Consider the following 22608-nt stretch of genomic DNA (forward strand, 5'->3'; position numbering starts at 1 on the left):
CACCCTGTATGGGTCTTGAACTCGATTAAAAGCTATTGCATATTTCAAGCTGTTTATTTGAAATGAAGAACAAATGTTTCATACTGATTGTATGATTTGATTGATTTGGGATTTATGTTCATGATTTATTTTTTTTTTTTAATTTTTCTTCCTTCTCAACTCATACCACCTAAAAATTCCCTGTATTCTATCTTCAGTTACAAGCACTTAAATTACACCATAGCCAGATAAGGTATGGACAATTTGAAACAGAAAAAAAGTAATTTTGACCTGTTGTGTCCCCCCTTGAGTGCCAAACATTGCTTGCATTTTAATACATTCCAACACTGTCTAAATTAAGGTTCAAGTATGAGTGTCATTCACCTTACAACCCTACAGTATTCTCTAGCAGAACCTAATCAGGGAGATGTATAGGCAATAATACCTTGTTTCTCTGAGAAGACTAAACTTGTTTATCTGAGAAAACTAAGATAATGGACAGCACTGGGGCAATTTTATTCTAGGTTTGCACAAAGGTTATTGTTGCTGTAGTTCAGATATAAAATACAGAAGTTTAGAAATATAGAAAGTATAGAAATATTTTTTAAAAAGGAAAAGATAAAGGTCATTCTCACTAACACTGTGTGACAGTGAGAAAATGATTCCATTTGTTTTAATATTTTTGCAGGGAATTAAAAAACAGAAGAAAACCAATTAAAATAGTAAGATCAAACAAAAATATGGCCTAATTTTATTTCTATCTTTTAAAAAATCCTCTTTAAATTCATCCCATAAGTCATCATATTGAAAGACCTTGGGATCAGGTTTATCTTTGATGAAACTTGTAAAAAAGAAGCTCCCCTTCATACTTTGTAAAGGGGTATACAAGACTCTCAACAACTGCTTTCAGCTAAGATGCCAGAGTACGCAATCTAGTGTCTTCGTTGACTACATTGAGATAAAAATGGAGAATGAGAACAGCACTGTGATGAAATATCATAAATTACATAATTCTAAAGTATTGGAAAAACATTTGAATCATTCAGGCCTTTTTTTTAATTATTGGTAGTGCTTTGCAGGAAAATATTTTTGCCACAGAAATCCCTCATGAAAAAAAAGTGAGCTCTTTTTTTTTTTAAATGATTGCTGTATATGCCTATTGCAAAGTCCACTGACTGAAGAAAAGCCCTCAAAGAGTCATGACATAATGAATATAGCTGTGGCACCGCTATAACCCAACTTTCTAATTCCCAACCCTCCCTTGGGAATTAAGAGGTTTTTTTTCTTTTTTTTTTTTTTTTAACTTCAAAACCCAAATACTGGATGGAATAGTTTTGCAAAATTGTCTTCAAATGATGTTTAATAGTCTCAGCATAACCCAGATCATCTTTTAAAACATTTATTGTTTCAATTAGAAAAAGATCATGAAGCTCAAGCCCACAAATAGTTAAATTAGCAGCCTTGTTGATTAAAACAAAGGCTGAAAGAAAACTTGAAGCACTGTTGATTTGGATAAGTTATCCAAAATTCTGACTAATATTAAATATCCTTTATGGAGCCTTTTGTTGTCTTTTTAAATAAATATTTTAAGGATTTTTTTTTTTTTTTAAACATGACACTGACTACTGCACCTGAAATGTGGTTATTTTAAGACAGATGTTAACCTGATCTTACTGTGACTACTGGGCTAGGAAATAAATTAAATTCTTACTCTTTGTCAGATGGTAGCTCAGACTAAATGGTGGTTGTAGCTATCAACAGAAAGGAGACAAATATCATATCTGAACAGTGGTTCTTCCTGAATGTCGACATCAGCAAATTTTATTTCCTACTTTTTTTTTTTTAAAAGGTGGAATAATAAACTTGCTGTATTAGCTGAAAAAGTTTTAATCCACATTGGTACGTAATTATCTGTATGTGGTTTCAGAGTGGACCAGGAAGTATACTCTGAGGGCCATTACATAGATTTCTTTAACAGATCCAGAAACCAAGTGTCAAGGTGAACAGTAGATCTACTTGCAAAACATATGCACCTACTGTATCTTTGCTGGAATTGCAGCGTTCCAGATTGGTTTTATGCTATATGGCATAATCCTCTACCTCTGGCAAGCGTTACGTATGTATAAGAAAATGAAACATCTTAAAAAATACTTACAATTTGACATAGACACTTGTGTTCATTGACAAGCTTTTCCAGAGATAAGGACTCAATTACATCTGCTTCTGACAGAGCTCCTTCTCTGTCCTGCTTATTTGCCAGCCTAAAGAAAAAAAAAACAAAAGAAAAGAAACACTTAGCACCCTGACACAAAGAGATCAGATCTCCAAAACTGTATTTTTGACAGAAGTAGGAAAAATGAAGAAAATAAAGAGAAAACTCCTTGCTCCAGCCTTATTTCTTAGCTTTTCTTTCAACTTAATAAACGATATGTTAGTCCATATACCATTTTCAGAGATACTAATATCAAGTAATTACTATGCACCCGTAGACAAAACAATTTTATTTTACAGCTAAGAAGACAGAGGTAAAAGATTGTACTGCTCTACACCTGAAGCCACCCAGTACAGCCTGGTGGAGTATATGGATCAAAGTTCAGAACATCATAGCTTCCCAAACCATGTGCATTTTCCTACATAACACTACTCCATGATCATCTCAGGTCTGTGTACTCTCTAGAATCTTTCTCTGCTGCCAGTTTGGTATGTAGTGTTTTAAATCTGCCCTTCATAAGTAAAACTCAGAACTTGCACGAGTGGCTCTAAAAGACATTCTTTATTATTGCATGGAGAGAAGAAAAGGAAGGTATATGAAACACATAGCTTGTAAAATAAGTCTTCTGTATGATAAAGTGACATTATTGTCTTATTTCTTAGAAATATGGTAACAATGAGGACTCCAGAATATAAACATCTCCTTAATTTTGGGGAGATTATTGTTCTAGATAACACTTGTCTTCCACATACTCCATAACTGTATCCAACACTATTGCCAATAACATGTTTTGTAGATGGTACAAAACCAATCTGCCTCACCACCCAAACGAATGTTATTCATCATTTCACACTCAAATACGTACATAGATCTGAAAACAGAGGATATTATGTTCCTTTCAACACTGTTATCCATAACTATTAAAAAGAGTGCTGTCCGGAGTAATAAACATCCCAATATTTAAATTCTTCACCTCAGTAAACTTGTGGTGATACCATAGTACAACCACAAAAACTTGAGTTGCTTCCTCAAGTCTAATTTTTGAATGTTTCACTGGCAACTCCTTTGTATGATATCAAACTGGAAAAGCTTCTGATCTAACGCCCTAATAGGTGCATCACAAACTACATGTAAGGAAAAGTACAACTGCCAAAACCTCTATAGAACCGTGTCTCGCAGAAAGGTGAAATCTTGTCCCTGATGGGGATTTCTCTCAGCTGTCCAAGTAATAATTTTCATGACACAGTGGACTCGACAGTCCCTGAGAACTCAATTCCTTGATTACAATAGTCTTAAATCGGTAAACATCCAAGAAGGTACGAAGGACTATAGGCATTAGGATTGTGTATGCCTCATTTCTTTAGGAAAAATAGAGGCTAAAATCTCCTCAGTCATTCTCCAGCAACATGCATTCATCCTAATAAATGTATTCTATACCTGTAGATTTCAAATTCAACAGAAAAGGATAAAGTTGTTAGAAGCAAAAGACAAGTCTACATGAAAAAATGTGTAGAAAAATGTTAACAAGATAACTAACTTCACCTAAGCGTATAGAAACATGTTAGCCAAGCAGACATATTCCCCTAGAACAAATTTTAAAAAGCAAACTTGCACTCACAATTGGTGAATGATTTTCTGAGTTCACGTGTAAGCAGATGTTAATAACAAATCAGCAAGTTTAGATAGAAATCCAAAGAATACTTTTATACAAACAAAGGCAACAAAAAAGAGACAAACACATAAGAAATATTTTATGTTCATGAGGAGCTAAGGGTTTTATAAGAAATAAACAAAACTTCACAAGAGGAGTCAAGTCCAGGTGTTGATCCCATCCTTCAGAAAAACAGTTGGTGACAACAGGATATATAGTCGTTCCTTTCTCATTAACTGCTTTTAATTAAAAGCTAGTATGGTAAATCTCCAGGAACTGTGAAAAGGCATTAAATAATATTTCATCAACAATATACCATTCCTGTTCAAAGTTACTACTTGCCAGCATGTAAATTAGTACTGTTTGTGTCGAACAAACGTAGACCATTTTGGAATATAAGCACAAAATGCAATCTGATTTTGCTTTCTACAATAGTTGTAATACTTTCTACAATAGTCATAATCCAAATTAAGTGCAAAAGTTGTGAAGAGAAGTATTGCATAGCATTAGGGAACCTAAAGATTGCACTGACTTCTCCCTAGTAAAGCAATTCAAGTAAGCTCATGTTCAGAAATTAAGCAACTGTTCCATTGCAAAAGAACTCTGATTCAAATTTCAGGATAAAATCACAAATCATTTAGTTTCCATAAATGCAATAGAAGATTGTTTTAGAACCAGACCTCATAGCTTTTCTTCCGAAATCTCAAGTCATTGTCACCAACTCAAATGGCTTTTAGGGACTGTTCAACCAAGGCTAGTACTTCAGATTTATCATACTTCTTGCAGGGAGGGAACAAGTGGTAGGAATTCACTCTATTGTTAAGCAGAACTTGTCAGCAACTCAGTTTGATCCAAGAACTTATTCCTTCCCATTTTCCAGAATAGCAGTATGAGAACCTCAGTTCTTAATCATTTTACTCTTAAGAATTTTTAACCTCCAAGAAATATAAAAAGAAAAATCTGTGTTACATCTGCAGCTCTAAAAAACATTGCTTGTCACCACTAATTTCACAGTCTTTCCTTTCAAGGATTGTGTACAAAGGAGACCAGGGAAAGACAGTTTTTTAAATGTCCAAACACAACAATTTTCTCATGATTTTCAACAGTCTTAAGAATGATTTGCAGTCCAAAAGATTCACACACTTATCATCAGCTTGGGGATAAAATCTCCTACATCGTACCAATGATCAAAACTTTGCTGACTTGAGTGCAGAGCTAGAAAAAGCACAAGGCCCTCCTCGCCCCCACCCAATTTAAATAATCCATTCTCACTTCTCGACAAAAAGACTAATTCTACTGTACTCTGTACACTGTACGATTTAGTGCAGAGATTTCCTAACGGTTCTGCAATTCATATACAGAGCCAATGACATGTTAAATATGATACTCTGGCACTGTTCCTTCTCAACAAACAGCGAAAACAAGTAACGTCATCCCAGTATGTGGCTATTAAACATGGCTAAACTAGGGAAAAACTGAAATGGAATTCAAGAAAGACATGAAGAGTAATTAAAGGACTGGACATAATTATCTAATTATTTCCACTTTATTTTTTCATTTAACCTATCTTTGTCACAGTCTGAAAATCCTGTTGGACTTTCCCTAGTCTCAAAAAGCGTTCCTTAGTAGTGCTGTCAGTTCCTGTCTTGACCTGATTGAAGAAAATATTTCTGATTGCAGACTTTGTTGCCACAGCCTATTCCTTTCTCATCTCGAGATTAAATAACTGCAGCTTACTGTGTTACTGGACTGCACATTCTACAAACCACAGCTGAAGTAGAATGAAATGTTGGTAAGCTGCATAGCTCAGTTCAAGTGTGACATGAATGCCCTATAACTTGCAGTACCTGCTGATTTTCAGCCTCAAATAACTTGAATAGCATACAATTTGGTTTTGGGTCAATTATCTTCGATTTTCTCCACAGAACTTATGTTGCAGTACTGGCTGTTTTCAACAGCTAGAGCTGAAGTGCTCTATCTGGGTAAACAAAATATCCAAATAGCAGTCTCCACTTTATGGTCCCCAAGAACTGATTTAGCACAGGTCATATGTTTCCTGGTGTACTCCCTGTTCCACTTCAGCCTTTATGGCAAACTTATGAAAGTAATTAAAATATTATTAAGATACTTACTGCTATAGAGGGTACTATAATGCTGGATTTTTCCCCCTTTTAAGTAAGTGTATGAACAGACCCACAACCTTGCTTTCTTTTTCCTTCATGCTTCAGTGTAGAAGAAAGCAATTAGTGCACTTAGCTCTTGTGCTTCAGAGGTAGGCAGCGCTATGCTTGCAGCTCACCAGGTCTCTATCTAGGGAGCCGGTCCTGGACACTTCCTACTATTGGCCAACTCCAGGAGAGCGATCCGCCTCGCAGCTAGGCTGGGTCGCAAACAGGCAGAACCAGATTCCCCAAGTAGAAAGTAATCAATTTGCCTGTCTACTGGAGTTGCAGAAGTCAGCTCCTCTCTCACACCGCCGCACTCAAAGATGAGCCCTTGGACAATTATTTAAGAACTAGGAGCAGAAGGCATGCAGAAAATACTTACCGGAATGCCACTCAAGACATGTTACTCAGGCAAATATTCAAAACAATGTTTTTCAGATTATGCTGGAGCTTACCGTCAGGAGTTCGTTTGTAAAGGATAACACAGAAAGACTGCCACCAGCACAGGATTAAAAGGTAAAGATTTTTTTTTTTTACTTAATGTTTATAAGGCCGCAAATATCAGAAAAAGTCTGTGTAGTTTAGAAAAGAAATGCGTCTAAGTGTCAAAACACACAAATAGTGGATGTCTACCCTGAAAATAATTCGGTATTTCTTTGGGTGAATATAGCCTCAGAGTACTACTGTTCATGCACATGAATGCTAGGTTTTGAGGCAAGTTTTATGCATAAAACCTCCTCCTTTGGTGCATATGTCAGAATTATCTTAAAGGATAGATAGAGCTTGATTCTAATTTTCCAAGTCAGTAGAACTTCACATACAGCAATCTTTTGTGTTTAAGAACTATAGGAAGTATATATAAAAACACACTTGAAAGCTCTGGAGAGCACATCTGTTAGCTTATCACATTAAGGTGGCTGAGTGAAAAGCTTTCATATATAAAATCATGCTTCGCTTATTTCAATCTCACAAAGTATATTTGGAACCCTCACAGTGTAACAACAAACTTTTCTCCATTTCTTTCATAAAGAAAGGAAGGCACCAACTGCTTTTATATCAAGTAGGGTTTTTTGTAAGCAACTAGAGAGCTTTGAACTTTATTTTTGGAGTCATGGGAAACAGTGTGGAAAGGGAGTGTATGTGTGCATTGGCACAACTGACATCTACAGTTCAATAACAATATTTCCCTCAGAAGCCTGAAGACATGCCAGTGAAAAACAATGTCTGAATGTGAACTATGTGCACTCCTTGACTTATTTCTAAAACGTTACTGAGCAAGTAGTAAACAAATCAGCATTAAAACTTACTTCACAATCCAAGAGATTTTTTGAAAAAATCCAATATGAAAAGCATTTGTATCTCAGCTTTCATCAAAAATCCAAGCGTTAGAGAAAGGGCAGTGGTTTCTTTATTCAGGGTGATAGCGTTTTGCATGAGTGTGCCCATATGTGCTTGCTTGCTTGTTTTGTTAGCTTGGAGGTTTTGTTTGTTTGTTTTTTAAACACTTGCTTACCAACTTGGGCATTTTGTATGGGATTCCCCCACAGCAGCAACACAAAACTAAGTACTGTAGAGACATGCTGTAGGAAGCAATCTCTAAGTGTCTCAGATGCTGCTTTAGGGTTTAATCACAGTCAGTTATCACAAATCCAAAATTTTCAGTCAAACATATGCGCTGGCCATAAACATCTATGAGGAAGCAGGAGCAAAGTATCCCTAAGGTCAAAATATTAATGTCAGAACTGTCAGTCTCGAGTAAAAGTAACTTAAAGAAAATGTATCATTATGAGAATGATTTACGTGAGCTCAAAAATATTAGGCTTTAAGGCTGCTTCAAGGAGCCATCGCTTTGAGACTGACTGAACTGGGATTCCTTGAAACACAAAGGCAAGAGGAAGAACCTTTGAACTTCACAGCAATCGACACAAGGAAAGAACAATGCTATCTTTTTTCTTCTGTAGTCGACCTTTTAGAAATACTGTTCTACCGATTTTCTTCAAAATTTCATTTCTCTTCCATTTATTTTTCTTGGACAATCCTGTGGACAGCAATCACTAGGACAACACACACTAGAGAAGTTACAGCAGGAGAAGGTTTGTTTTGTTTTGCTTACGTTCACATCCATGCAACTTGAACCGATCCACAAACAGGCAGAAAAATGCGAGTTTGTCAGATTTTGTCTGTTCTTTCCTCTCTAGTTATTGGCAGTTTACCGGCTTTTTGAGGAAGTCACAGAAAAAAAAAGTTCTTGCTACTTTTAACAAACAAGCACACAGGAGAACTAGAAAACAGTTTCAGGCCTCCCATGGAAACTGTAAGGCACTCTAAGATTGAGTTTCCTTCTTTTTCTGCAATTGCCTTTAACAACTTTTAACTACAGAAATAGTGGCTCTTAACAGATCTTAAGCTATATTCTTTGGCACTCTAAGCAGCTGCCCTAATTTTAGGCACCTTCTGGATTGTTGACAACAGTTACAAACTCATCAGTAACTTTTTACTAATTGATACTAGGCTTTTTCTCAAATACACTGAATATTTCATTTCCCTAATCTGCTTCTCATGCCTTCAATTCGTATGTAAAACAATACTTTGAATATTAGGGTAAACTGTACTGAAAATCTAGTGAATGAGGAGCTCCAGGATTATCTGCCTATAAACATCAGTTAAGAGTTTGTGTGTATGTAGTTGCAAGAAGATAAATTTCTCTAATTCAACCTTTCCCTAACCAGTTCCTCCAGGTCACTTAACTATTCACATTTATCTAAATGTAGGATTCTAAACTCATCCTGTTTACAGTATCTCTAAGCAACTCTAGAGAAACTTTATTCTCATACTACCTTTTGAAGCGGTCAAAAGAATGACAATTATCATTTGTTTCACTCTGGGTAAGTGGCCACATTCCCACCTTATGCCTGAATCACATTCCTATTTACTAAAAGTGCATTCCTCTGACACAACGCTCTGCTATCAGTTTAATCCTACCTATTAATCAAATAGGTTTGCCCAGTGAGATCTGAGCTCACAACCACAATACTATGTTCAAATTCCAGGTATGTAACTCCAAACGCAATGACAGTAAGTAATACTGCCACCTATTTTCATATAAGATGTAGAAAACCTGCAAATATGAATTATTTTCTTATACTGTATTTGATATATCAATACCAAGGCAAAAAGTCAAGTTGTTTGATCAAGTTACCTGTAATATATATATATATATATATATATATATAAAAAATTAAAACTGCCTAGAAATCCTTACATTTGTTAAAGATGAGTTCCAAGGCTGCAGTACTTAGCTATATAGTCTGACAGATGAAATGGGAATTAAAACTAGGTGGGATTTTGCACAGTACAAGTTTTGTGCCTGCAACTACCAGGATGAAAAAATCTTAGAACAGATGTATAGCAACTCTAGTTTTAGAGAAAGCTGCTAACTAGAAGATCAAACTATACATTCTATTAAACGGAAACAATTTCATCCATTCTCCATCCTGCTGCAGCCCCTTCTCCTGTTGCTAATTTACTTTCAAATTCTGCCTTAAAATAGACCAATATATATGGTATATATATGGACCTTCATTATGTCATTTTTGGCAGAGGAGATAATGATTTTCTATCTGGATTGCTGTGACTTGTAGGTGGCCATCATATTTGTACCATCTAAACCAACAATGGTGTTGATTTCTAGGATTATTCTTGTCTGAAAATAAAAAAACAGGGTTCTCCAATGATACATTTACTTCTTTTTACTGCTCTTTTTTTGAACTCTCTTAAAGAGCACTACTGACAGTAGATCTTTAGTTTATAGGTGAAATATCATAAGAATATTAAATAAATTAATTTTTACTTTAAATCAAGGGATACTCCAATCCCTTACCAATTGGAAAGAATATAGACTAACTGATTTGCAGAGTGAGATCATTGTTTTGTCAGTGAGGACTTCATGATACATACTGCACCTGCAACTGTGACTTATGTCAGTACAAAAGCATGACATTACCACCTTTCATTATCTAAAGTTTCTATAGAGAACATGAGAATCATTGCCTGCATACATGGAAAGAGTGGTATATCCCTTTCCTCAGGTCCTCCACACATTCATAACATGTTATTAAACTCCAAGGCACAATCCTAGTTTTGCCTCTTATTCACTGTGCATCTCTGAACCAAATGCTTCATTAAAAAAAAGCAACATCACCACGTTTTTCTAATTGGAATGGACTAGATTTTGAAAGTATAAAAGCTTTTAATATAGATGATTCACAACCTACTATATTTTCCCACCCTACTAACGCTAAGATCTATAACTTCTATTACTTGTTTATCCTTTTCTCTCCTAGGATTCTTTTCCTATATCATGCAACACCATAAAAATCGACATAAGACAACTACATTTCCAACAACATGAGCACGTTATGAATTTCTGGCCAACAGCTAAAGAACATCTAAATTATTTTAAATAACTAAGGTCTACTCTGTAGCCCCAACCCCATCTCCCTTGGAGTGCTTACTCCAGCAGCAGCGTTTTGTGACACTTTTCCATCAATCCTGGACTCATTTTTACCTGACTCGTGAACTCCTTGAATATTCAGACCTGCTTTATTCTATTTGAACCACACATTCATACTGTTTCGATGTTTCTTCCCTTCCCATGACTATGTCACACTAGTTAGAGAACTCCCCAACTCCTTAGCTTCAAATGCGCTGTTCCTATTCTCCTCCATATCGGTCATTTTGGGTTTACCTGGTAGCTTTGTGGCAGTTATGTTGGATGATACTCTCTCAAGGGGACAAGAAGCAAGAATGCATTTCCTCAGTGTCACATTGTGGGCTATGCCAGAGGCAACACACTACAGCCTATTTCCCAGAGACAAAGACTGAAGAAAGCAAACGACCTTTACATATTAGTATTTCTTAAGAATGAGACATCTATTAACATTTAAGTCCCCTGCACTGAAAATGTTATTTATTTTACACTATCATATACTATACTCTGATACTAATCAGCTACCTTCCACATATAAATAGCATCTTTTTTCAGGTTTATAGCCAGGGCAAGCTCTCTGTCCTTGATATTTTCCTGTTGAACAACTCCCACACTTCCCACAAACAGAAACTTGAATTTAGAACTATTCTTAAGTATGTTTTTCCAAGGAATTATCATCTTAAGACAGAGATGATATAAGAGGATAATTTCATCCAACCACCTTGCTTCCTGATAATCCTTGGCTTAAGCATGTTTGTTTGCAAGACAAGTTAATGGAAACTTTTTTCTTCCTCTTTTTTTTTTTTAATAAACAAAGGAGAAAATAAACATAAGCTGTAGCAAGATTTCTTAGTTCCTTAAAATATATCTTGGGGCAATAATGCAAGATTCCAGAACACCAAACAGGTTCCTTCTTTTCTTGGGATAATATATAAGAGCACAGGCTTTTTAGCAAACTGAAATTTCAATTCAAAACCACAGTTACTCGAAGACACTGCTATCAAAAACCAGTTATACAGTTATACACCATATAACAGAGCTGTAAGACAACTGCAGCCTGGAAATTGATCAAAAAATATTTACTTTTAACCTGAAATTCCTTTGGGACACATTGCCTCAAAGCATTCTCTACCCTGTGCCCTTCATAACTAAGGGGCAGGGCAGAAAAACAAGCTGACCCTTATTTTTGCTGCAGTCAAAAAAAAAAGCTGTTTCAGCAGAGGTAATGAATAGAGTGTGATGTAGAACAGAGATTACACACCTCAGAGCTTTAAAGAGAGAATTCTGTCCTTTGCTTGTCTGCAAGTCTTCCTCTTCCAGTGGACCTCAGCATACTAAAACTAACGTTGGCAGCATACAAATTAAATCAAAGATCAAATACAGAGTCTTCTTTTGTATCAGACATTTTAATGAAGGTACTCAATAATCTAGAAACAGCAAATAAAACTATGGAACCTAAACAGGAGTTTTTGGTAAATCAGGAGATAGACAAAAACAAACAAAAAGCACAAAGAACAACACACCAGACCCCCAAAAGAAGCCACTGAATCTAATGACAACCAGTAACAAGAGTTCCATAAGATCAGCTTAACTACTTCACGTATGCCTTTTAACTTAATGCATACCAAATATCATTTTTGTACATACACTCCCTGATAAATGGGTCTATAGACTAAGTAGACAGATGAAAGAATATTCTAAATGGCTGCTTCGCAATTAAGCACAAGAACCTTTAAATATATATATTTTAAACAAAGGAGATAGTGAATTTGATGTAAATGAACATTTTGAAAAGAATTGAAAAGAATTTAGGACAAACTTTATCATCATGACAAATTAACAATGGTGGTCTATTAATCAGGATCTGTTATTCTCCTAGGCAGAGGTAATTGTCTTTATCAAGACTTGCCTAGCCACATGTCATCAGTTTGGAGAGATTCCCTGATGAGTAACAAATTAAAGTTATAAAAAGTCAAAGATTCTTGCAGTACCCTTAGAACATTTGACAAGGATGTGAAAACTGTGTTCCTAAACCTGTCAGCTATAAAGATGCCTACCAAAACAAATACAAATTTAATCACCAGTGGATCTGCATGATAAAAATAGTGGGGTGTTGGGAAAAGCCCTTCTAGGAGATAAGGTATGCCAGCATGACCAAAATGAAATGCAGCGTGTGCATTCCTCCTCCTCCCTCCCTCCCCCGAATAGAGTATGCTTATGAAAGCAGGTCAATAATCCTTAAACTCTGAAAACAGCTTAGTGCTAGGCAAAACTGGGCCTGATTCTCACTCCTACAGACTGTCTTGTTCCCTTCCTTACTCCCATCCTACTCCCTACGTCCTGCTCCCTTTATCCATCCTGTAGCCCAGTCTGATCTTTGGCTATGTTTTCAATATCACACAGCTTTTAACTGTACCCAGAAAGTGCACAGCGACACATGACTGCCTGAATTACTACAGCCATATAAGAGGGACTCCATATCTACACAGTATCTTTTTTAAAGACTGGCCTGCAGCTTGAGATCCTGGTTCCAAACAAGGTTTCAGCATGGGTTAACTCAAATAGAAGAAAATGCAGCAGCAGCTATGTCTGAGGAATGGCCAGAAACATGGACAGACCTCGCTGATGCTCTTCAGGTTTGTATATGTAAGAGCATTCAGAGCCATTTCTGAACTTAGCCAACAACGTGAAGCTGCAGTTCAGCAAGCTAATGCTCTCCCACCTACTGATTTGTTTCACCTTTACTGCTTTAAGCTGTTCTAACCCCTTTTCCAATCATCAGTGAAGAAAATGCCTGATAAGGCCATTGAGGATGTGCTAAGCTGTGATATTTTAATCACCGATTAAGTATTTTTATTTATTTAAATGTAGGGGACACCGAGTCACTCAGGTGCTTTCCATCCACTTATTTCCTTTCTCGACTCTATAAAGGAGTAGGCATATTCTCTCTGTATTGGCCAAAACTTCAACAATATGTCTTTCATCTCAACTGAAAGAACAAGATGTGCCCCTACACATATACACAAACACAAAGTACAACAACAAGGACTCACTATATGAACAAAGTTTGTTAGGGAACATTCAAAAAGTCAAGCGGACAATTTCCAAGGTTATCTTCATCATGAAGACATCCTTATTTATTTGAAACCAGCATGTGTTTCAGCTGCCAGTATAATCAACCACATTTACTGGCAAGCAAATTCAGAGGCAGGTTTTGAAGGCAAGCCAGATAGGATGGAAGATATGAAACTGGGGTTCAATTGCTTACATTCCACTTCTTAGTGAGCCTGATGTTTAAACAAGAAAAACAAAAACATAGTTAACTACCCAAAGTGTTTTCTGCTCACTTCTTTACAAGTTTGATATTTGAGAAGAAACCGTTCCATCTGCAGATAACTGGTGGTGATATGATTCACACCTTGCAAAGAGTCCCCTAACAGTCACACAATTCTATTGCTTTTTTTTTTTCCCAAAGGAATTCAAATATTTCAAGACCAATGAACCCAAAACATCAAAAAGTAGACATTAGTTGTTAATAGACATACAAATTGAACATGAAGCTCAGTTCTTATGGTCCTGTGATTGACTCACTTTCAAGTCACAGCAGACTGAGCACATGAAAAAATGGTAACTATCTTTTGGAGAACTTGAACTGTGTTCTGTTGGAGTAACTGCATGACTGCATGTATGTTTTAGAGCTTTTCAGTAATTACTTGAATTTCCTTAGACACAAGAAGTCTTGCCAGCTCACATAAGCATTAAATGGTGCCATTAGAACTTGCTTTTAAGCACAGGATTGCTGAGGCACGTTAAATTAACATGGGTCAACAGATGTGTTAGGCTGTACTAAAACAGATTGTCAGGTCACTTCTGTGAAGCCTTGTTTAGCACTCCTGGTTCCTTTTGCATGCCCCACACTGAACTTTCTCTGCAGCAGCCTTGGTGGTGCCAAGCAGTTCTGAAACATTTCAAAAGAATGTTACCTTGAAGAAATTGCCTCTCGTCTGCTGTGGGGAGATACACCGTGGCAAGTTAAGCAATTCAGAGGAATGACTGTAATAAAATAAATACAACTTGCGTTTTTCTCCACCCCAAAGTAGTACTTTCCAAAAAATTACTTGCAAGCTCGCTTGATCGTAAGTCTCAGTACAGTTACCTAACTTCTAATAGCTACCAGGCTTTTGGAATTCTCTTGCAGTAAATCAACAAATGTTAAGTTCAGATATTAAGGCATGGGGGGAAAGGAGAGGGAGACATCAACAACAACAACAACAGAAACAGTAAGGGAAATCCACACTACGGTACAATATCAACATTCTTTCTCATGATCAATTTCTGTAGCATTTAAAGTTTTGTTTTTCAGCTAATCCAACTGCAGAGAGCCAGATTTAAATCTGTGGAAAACATGTTCTCAGTGTTCAGCTCCATGACTTAGATTATGCAAAAACCTATTTATGGACTTTAAATATGCATAAGGGATCAGAGAAACCCCAGCAGTGGCATTTGAAGCTATTCAAATGTAACAAAATTGTTTGCATGTTGACAGGTTACTGGACTGATTCTTTGCATCTATTACAAAATGCATCCTTTTGGATAAGACGGATTTGCTTACTTATTATTACTTATTATCTGCATTTGCTTACTAAAAAGAATCCTTAGAATTGGGATTTCAGCTTTAAAACGGTACTATTTCAGAAGACTACCTTGAAACCTCTAAAAACAGCCAGAAGATACTACTGCACTGTTTACCATTAATGGCTGAATAACCCTATGGAAGAACCATGTCTGATGTTTGACTTGTCCAGAAGACCCTAAACAGAAATCTCACGGACCTGAACACTTCACTTGTTACCAAGATTTTTCCATTCTTGATCTTAGCCCAAGGAAAACATTCATGGGAAGTTTGAAAAAAATACTGTCTTTCCTACAATTAAAAATAGTTGAACTTTATCATAGTTGAATTTTATGAAGCCTACGCAATGGAAAAACTCTCTCAATTAAAACAAAAGACTTTGTGCTGAGTTACATAATACTAAACATAAGCATACATGCATCAAAGGTGCGGAGTCTTCCTAAGGAAATCAACAGAAATGCTTAACAGAGGTGATCCACCCTCGGTACCATGGTGAGCTGTCATATCAGGCAGACGTATCTAAAGGAAGTAATTCTTGCTCTGAGTAACTGAGATGCACTGAACAGTTTGGGATTAACACAAATGTGTCAACCCTTGAAGAATTTCTGAATTGTTATATCTTTTAAAAAGGCAGTTACAGCTTAAGCACGCAACCCTGAAAGACCAAACTGCTCATTTTATTGCTGCGCATACAGCTTACAGCTTTGTATTTTCTATCTCGGGCCCAGTACAGCCAGTATCTGATTTCAAAGGTTTCACAGTCATTTTGTAATGGAAAATTACTAGTTAGGCCCTTTGGCTGAGATTTTGTGCTGAACAGAGATCTGTGACTTCACTTGGACAGCACTGCATGCAAGCTAGTCTCAAGCTAACTGCTAGCTACAAAGTAACTCTTGATTATATTTTCACAAACCTTCAAACTAAAAAGAAAAACCCAACCCCAGTCTACTTCAAAGCAGTAATGACCAATACATTTGATTTGTACAGAACGAAGCAGCCCCTTTGTATACAGAGCAGAGGATGAAAAAAGCAATCAATAGTAGCAGCTCTAAAACAACCATGACAAAAAGCATTTTAATAAAAGATAAGCTTTGCAGTTGCTGCACAAAAGGGTGCAGGGTGTGTGTGTTTAGTATTCGTTCCTTAAACTGAAGTTCATTAATATGATTCATATTTGAAGACTTCTGGAAGCTGCCTGCTAGGGTTTAGAGGTTATGCTCCACGTAATGAAAATGTACATCATAGAACGTCTTACTACCAAATGCCCTTCCTTCAGTATGTGAATTTTGAAAAGCCAAGTTAAAACTTAAAAGAATATTTCAACGAAAAAGTAGTGCTTTGCCTAAGTTATTTGATGAAAAAAATGTTTTGGTCCTTTTCAAAACTCCTATCCAGGCCCCTACCACCTGTAACATTCCAGGCACCTCAGTTAGCTAAATAAAAGCTCACAAAGAAAAGAAATATTTAAAAATTGAGTGAAGGTGCTACATACAAATTCAAACAAATAAACCTTAATACTCTTCAAAAAGACTTAATTTTATGACAATCATAGGAAAAAAATGACTACAACATTCACATTTGTGTGTCAAAATTACTGAAAAGTCTTTTGGTCCAGAGCCTAGGACATGGCACAATTAACTTTAAATCCCAGAACCGTGCGTTCTCACTTAAACACCCACAAACAGCCCTTCCCAAGCTCTTGCTCCTTTTAATATAAAAGTGTTCAAGTGTTCTTTCTTTCTTTCTCCAAACTTAAAGAAGTATTTGCATTCCAAAATATTCATTTTTATCACTTCTGTTTTTCAGGGCTCCTTGGTCAATGTTCCATCTAGGTGCATAACACATTACAGACGTACCTCCATGGATATTGCTGTGTTCAATAACACATGCAGCCATTCAACAGTCTAATTTTTATTTTTTAATTTTTATTGTGGACATATAGTTATAGCACAGCTACATCAAGCTGACAATTTCTCTTTTTTTATTTTTTTGGATTGATTGTTTTTAACATGGAATATGTCTTCAAGCAAGCTTCTGAAATATTTACAGGACTTTTTTCTTTATTTGAAAGCAAAAAGGGAAATTTAGAATAACCGCACAGGCCAGGCTGAGCGTTATACCCACAGTCATTTGAAAGGTATGTTTGTTTGTTTTTAAGATTTTCTATAAAAATCATTTGCCATAAAAAAAAAAACTTCAATATCACACTAAGATCTCTGTTAACATAACTGGAGTTTAACTATCTCTAGTGAAGCTCACACAACAGCTAAGGTAGAAAACATCACTAAGTCCACTTTCTGTTAAACAAGAAACATTACTGAACTGTATCTTAATATGGTGTACAGAGTACATTTGTATAAAATTTATTAAAGATCACAAATGACAAAGTAAGAATAGAAAAATTCAAAAGTGGCTTAGAAAATCTTCAAGTCCCAACATAAATGATACTGGGTCCACTTCTACAAAAACTCAGACATTAAAAAAATACGTATTTTCATAGTTAGAGTTCTGCTGTTCTGTTTTGCTGTAGAGTTTACTACTTCAGTTACCATCAGTTTAACTCCACAGGCAAATGAAGCCAAGGAAAAAGAAGAAAAATTCAGCATGGCTAAACTAAAATAGTTTACTCAAGTCAAAACTGACTCCCTAGACTGTCTCAGCTTCTATGGCTGAAGTGTACTTTTCCAACTGAGAAACAAAGAATAAAGAACTCACACTCCTCCCTCCCCCCCAAAAAAAAAGCAACACCAAAAACATTACTTTTCTTTCAAATGATTAATTATGGTAAAATAAGAATTTGAGTTACTCCTCTCTTCCTCCCCCAAATAAAAGTCCTCTCCACATACCAAATTCCTGGATATTCTAGGTTCTGGATCCTACACTATAAATTTATCACAAAAATGGGATCAGGCTTGAAATCACTGTATGTGAAAAAAACACTAGATAACAAAGAAGCTGAGAGAAAACTTAGCTGTACCCCTCTGAAGATAAATAAAAAAACGCTTGGTTATGAGAATAAACCCTACAAAAACTGGGTTAAAGGGCAGAATACCCTGACAATACCTATCTTGTACATTTAATCATAACGCCTACTCACTTTTGATTTGCTGCTGCTTGTATTTTACCTCTGTACAGAGGGAAATAGCTCTGATCTCCAAAGCTACTTTTGATGCATATGGACAACTGCTAACATGGATTTTTGTTACACTTTGATTACAGTGAACTAAGAAAATATTGGATATTGGAGTTAACTCCCTGTCTTGCAAGAGAGGAAAAAAACAAGCTAAGAAAAACTGAGTACAAAAACCATGAGAGACCGCCTCCAAGAGCTTAAACTGAGAGCTAAGGAACTACAGATAGTTGGAGAAAATAACCACCCACCTGTACAAGAAGAGCAGGAAGAGCTTGAACAGCAGGCCATTATTTACGAAAGGGAGCCCATAACTGAAAGGCATTTCCATGAAATCCAGAAGCTTCAGAATGAAATCAATAATTTGGTGGACGAAGTTCATAAATTTAGTCAACAACAAAAGAGCCTAGTATCTTCAATGAGAAGGTTCAGTGTTCTCAAAAAGGAATCTAACATAGCAAGAGAAATCAAAGTTCAAGCAGAACACGTAAGAAAGGGTTTGGACGAACTGTCAAAAACAGTGAAAAAAGCTGAAAGCGAACATGGGTTATCATCTGCCATAGTAAGAATTCTAGCTTCCCAGCATGCTTTCCTATCCCGGTGTTACCTAAATGCTATGCTCTCCTACAACGAAGCTATAACGGTCAAGCAAGAGAAATGCAGAAGATTTATCGTTCGTCAGCTTGAAGTAGCTGGTAAGGAGGTATCTGAGGAAGAAGTCAATGACATGCTTCAACAAGGAAAATGGGATATTTTCAATGAAAACCTACTCACTGAAGTCAAAATTACGAAAGCTCAACTTTCAGAGATTGAACAGAGACACAAAGAACTAGTCAGTCTGGAGAACCAGATCAAAGACTTGAAGGAACTTTTTATCCAGATATCGCTTCTGGTAGAGGAGCAAGGGGAGATGATCAACAACATTGAAATCAGTATGAACAACACTCAAGAATACACTCAAATATCTAGAGAAAAATTTGGACTTGCAGTCAAGTATCGGAAAAGAAACCCTTGCAAAGCAATATGCTGCTGGTGTTGTCCATGCTGCAAATGACAAAGGAAAAAAAACATTTGAAGCAGCAACCGTTCCTATTTAGTAAAAGTTCCTTATTAGGCAGCCTCAGAATCCTTCTATTGATTCATTTTTCTTCCTATTTCTTCTTCCACACACGTCTCAGGAAAAACTGCATCTGTTTTTTCCAAACTGAGTTAGAAGAATGCAATGAGATCTTCATCTGTCCCTGAATTTTACGATTTTCACAGAAACACATGAACTAGAAGGAAGGATCAAAGGAGACGAGTGACGCTTTCTTGTTCTTCTGCTCATAAGAAGCCAAAACAACGTGGCAACATCTCCCGTGCTTTTGGGAAACATCAAAAGGATTGTTAATCTCAGACAAGATTCATAAAACTGGTTGAATTACCTTTTATAAAATAATATTCAGTATTTATTTAATTGCCTTGCTGTTTTTTGTTTGTTTTTAGCACTCATATTTTCTTGGTTCTTTTTTTTTTTCCCAAGAATCTGGAGTTCTACAAGTAAAATCTACACAAAGTAGACATCCTCAACAACAATGTAGAGCCTGATACCTAAACTGTTTTCTGACTTGGTTTGGTTATCAGGACTATTTGAGCGCTGCTTCTACAGGAGGTTACTCACAGGCCATCCTGATATCATGAAATAATGCTCAAATTGTAGTAGGACAGCATGCACTGTTTTGGAGCACGCAAAACATATCTGGTTATTTATTTAATAGCATCTTCTTGTATTTCTTACAAATACGTTTTGAGTTGATATTTTCTGAGCACATCAAAGGTCATTAGCAGCAGAAGACCACATCAAACGTACAGGGCATTTGTCAGCATCCTGCTGAGAAACCAATTATTAACAAACTGACACAGAGATACTTACATTATTCAACTACCTAGGTAGACACCTACCCCGTGATGGTGGGGGAAAATGATACTTCTATTACTCCGTGATAAGATGCGTTCTTACTGCTGCCTGGCCTATACAAATATGCAGTTGCTTCTGCAGTCTCACTTTCATTAATTAGAAAATAAATGAAAAAAATTAATCCTTACAAAAAATTCTATAACCTGGAACCAGGGAATTACGTCAGAAGGAATTTCTGGGTGACATCCAGACCAACATCTTGCTCAGTCTCTTGGTCCTATCAGAACGAGCATTTCCCTGGTAGAACCTCTCGTCCACCACTTCTCAGCCTATCAGCACCTCTCTGAGAAGAGCCACGTTCTGTTTCCTCCACACCTCCCTAATAAGTACTGGTAGGCAGCGGTAAGATTTCCCCTCCTTGTTTTCTTCTGAAGTCTGAAACAAATGCAGCTCTCTTGCCTCTCCTTATGTCACATGCTCCAGCCCCTGACTAGCCTGGACTTACTGTAGCGTAATCAACATTCGTCTTCACTGTCTTTTCTGTAGCGAGGCCAGACCTTTATTTGCACTGCTACAGGAGTGGCCAGAAGAACCAGCTGGGGGTTTCCAGAACACTAAATGGTCCTATGAAATTCTGCTATTTATAGAAACCTAGGATCCTCATTTAAGAGTGCAAGATTGATGCCTAAATTAGTATTATAAGTCAAGGGAAATAGGAATACTTTACCTTAGTAAAATGGATACAGGACACACAGAAGAAGGCAATAGTGTGTATTGACTGAAACATCCTTGAAAGATTTAGAACTACCATCATTTTAATTAATTCTCCTTTTAAAGCTTTAAATTGCAGCCTAGTTTAATCCTTATAGATTATGGATGCCAGATACTGTACATCTACAGACAGCTAAACTGACTGTGTCAGCTGCTAACACTTCATGCCTGGAGGACTTGCAATGGAATCCAGTCCAAAGATGCTAGCAAGGATTAGATAAGAGGCAAACTCCTATTTCTTTCTGTATCAGCTTAATTCAGGTCAGACTGTTGGCTACACACCCTCCAGGCTTCAATTGCACCAGCCTATCAACAGCACTTGTATCATCCTTCCATCTCTATTTACTTTGTATTTCCTTTGTACTTTTTTTTTTTTTAATTCCATCTTGTCAAATTTTCATTCATAGTGATGCCATTTCCATGCATGAATGTGGGCATACATGCCTCCCTACCCACTTAAGTGCATGGAAATATACATTTTTTTTTTTTAAAATCACAATTACAATCACACTTTACAGTGGGATTGGGTTAAATTCCCATTGTTTCACAAAAAATAATAAGCAGTTTCCTTTTAACATCTTAACTGAATGCAAATCTTCAGTACAAGAACAGTATAAGGTACCTAAGAACCTACTTTTCAGATTTAATAGTTCAGCAGTTCACAGAGCTACTTATCCTTCTGTTTTACGCACACTGCTTGTTTTGTTCTTTTTCCAGCTTCTGATAAGTTACATTCACGTGTCCCTCAATATTAGGAGCTACAAGATGTGGGAAAGAGCTAAGAACAGCTAGACATTGACTCAACCAGTCCCTGAAGATAACTTAGATGTTCCTATGAAATGGCTGAATTAGCAAGACAGGAAGCACACCACTGCTTTATTTTATAGCAGCAGTTATTTCTGCAGAGAAGAGAAACAAGTAGATGGAGACTATTTTTGCTTGTCCCAGTGAGTGCCATCTGCCCTGTACACAACCCCTTTGGGAACTGAATGAGAAATAGTGCTCTAATGCAATTCTAAATGGAAAATAACAGTGTAACTGACATGAAAAAGTTATTTCAAAAAACAAAAACCACCACAGGAATGTATTTCTAAATACATTTCTTTATACTGTGCAAAGACAATCAATACCACTATATCTGGATACACTCAGACCAAATTGCGCTGCAATTCTGCAATACACTAACTGGGCTAGATGCCTTTGATTTTTTTCCCCACCAGATGCAATTAATCTATCACAAGGGACTACCAACTTATTTTCACATTGCTAGATTTAGAAATACGTGGATTTGTTCCATCCCAGCTTAATATCACTGCTGAGATTAACTGTTAAAGTGCAACCAGAGGTCTGAACTTTAAAGTGAAAAAAGATGATTTACACAGTAGAAAAAAAAATAAAACCTGATAATGACACCACTGATACTATTCCATTAAATAATCTCCCCTAACTGCTGCATTTATGGAGCCACATTTTTGTTCCAAAGGCAGAGTAGAATCAAGCCCATAATCAATACAGGGAAAAATTTGCTATGGCCAACATGCTCTTTCACACACACACACGTGTATATATATACACACAAATACAAACACACATATGCATATGTGTATGCATACACAGAAACACCACCCCATCTCCCATTCCCGTTCTTACTTTTAGAAAACAAGGTACGTAGCAGCCATCT

The 22608-nt window shown here is 36.5% G+C and overlaps 2 protein-coding genes across 6 annotated transcripts in view; one reads left to right on the forward strand and one right to left on the reverse strand.

Annotated features, from left to right (window-relative positions):
• ARL13B (ADP ribosylation factor like GTPase 13B) overlaps window positions 1–22608 on the reverse strand; it is a 49627-nt gene that overhangs the window by 11605 nt on the left and 15414 nt on the right. For all 5 annotated transcript variants that reach the window (XM_050708040.1, XM_035540624.2, XM_050708038.1 and 2 more), the window contains one exon: window positions 2135–2240. In XM_050708040.1, the coding sequence (XP_050563997.1) occupies window positions 2135–2240 (106 nt within the window). The remainder of the gene's footprint in view (window positions 1–2134; window positions 2241–22608) is intronic.
• STX19 (syntaxin 19) lies at window positions 18438–19313 on the forward strand. Its single transcript, XM_035540625.1, has one exon. It carries the CDS (start codon window positions 18438–18440, stop codon window positions 19311–19313), a length of 876 nt encoding a protein of 291 aa, XP_035396518.1.

This window comes from Cygnus atratus, chromosome 1 (genome assembly GCF_013377495.2).
Source record: "Cygnus atratus isolate AKBS03 ecotype Queensland, Australia chromosome 1, CAtr_DNAZoo_HiC_assembly, whole genome shotgun sequence".
Taxonomy (NCBI): Eukaryota; Metazoa; Chordata; class Aves; order Anseriformes; family Anatidae; genus Cygnus; species Cygnus atratus.

Excerpts from the sequence above, each read along its gene's own strand:
- STX19 (XM_035540625.1), top strand. The coding sequence starts at position 18,438 with ATGAGAGACCGCCTCCAAGAGCTTAAACTGAGAGCTAAGGAACTACAG.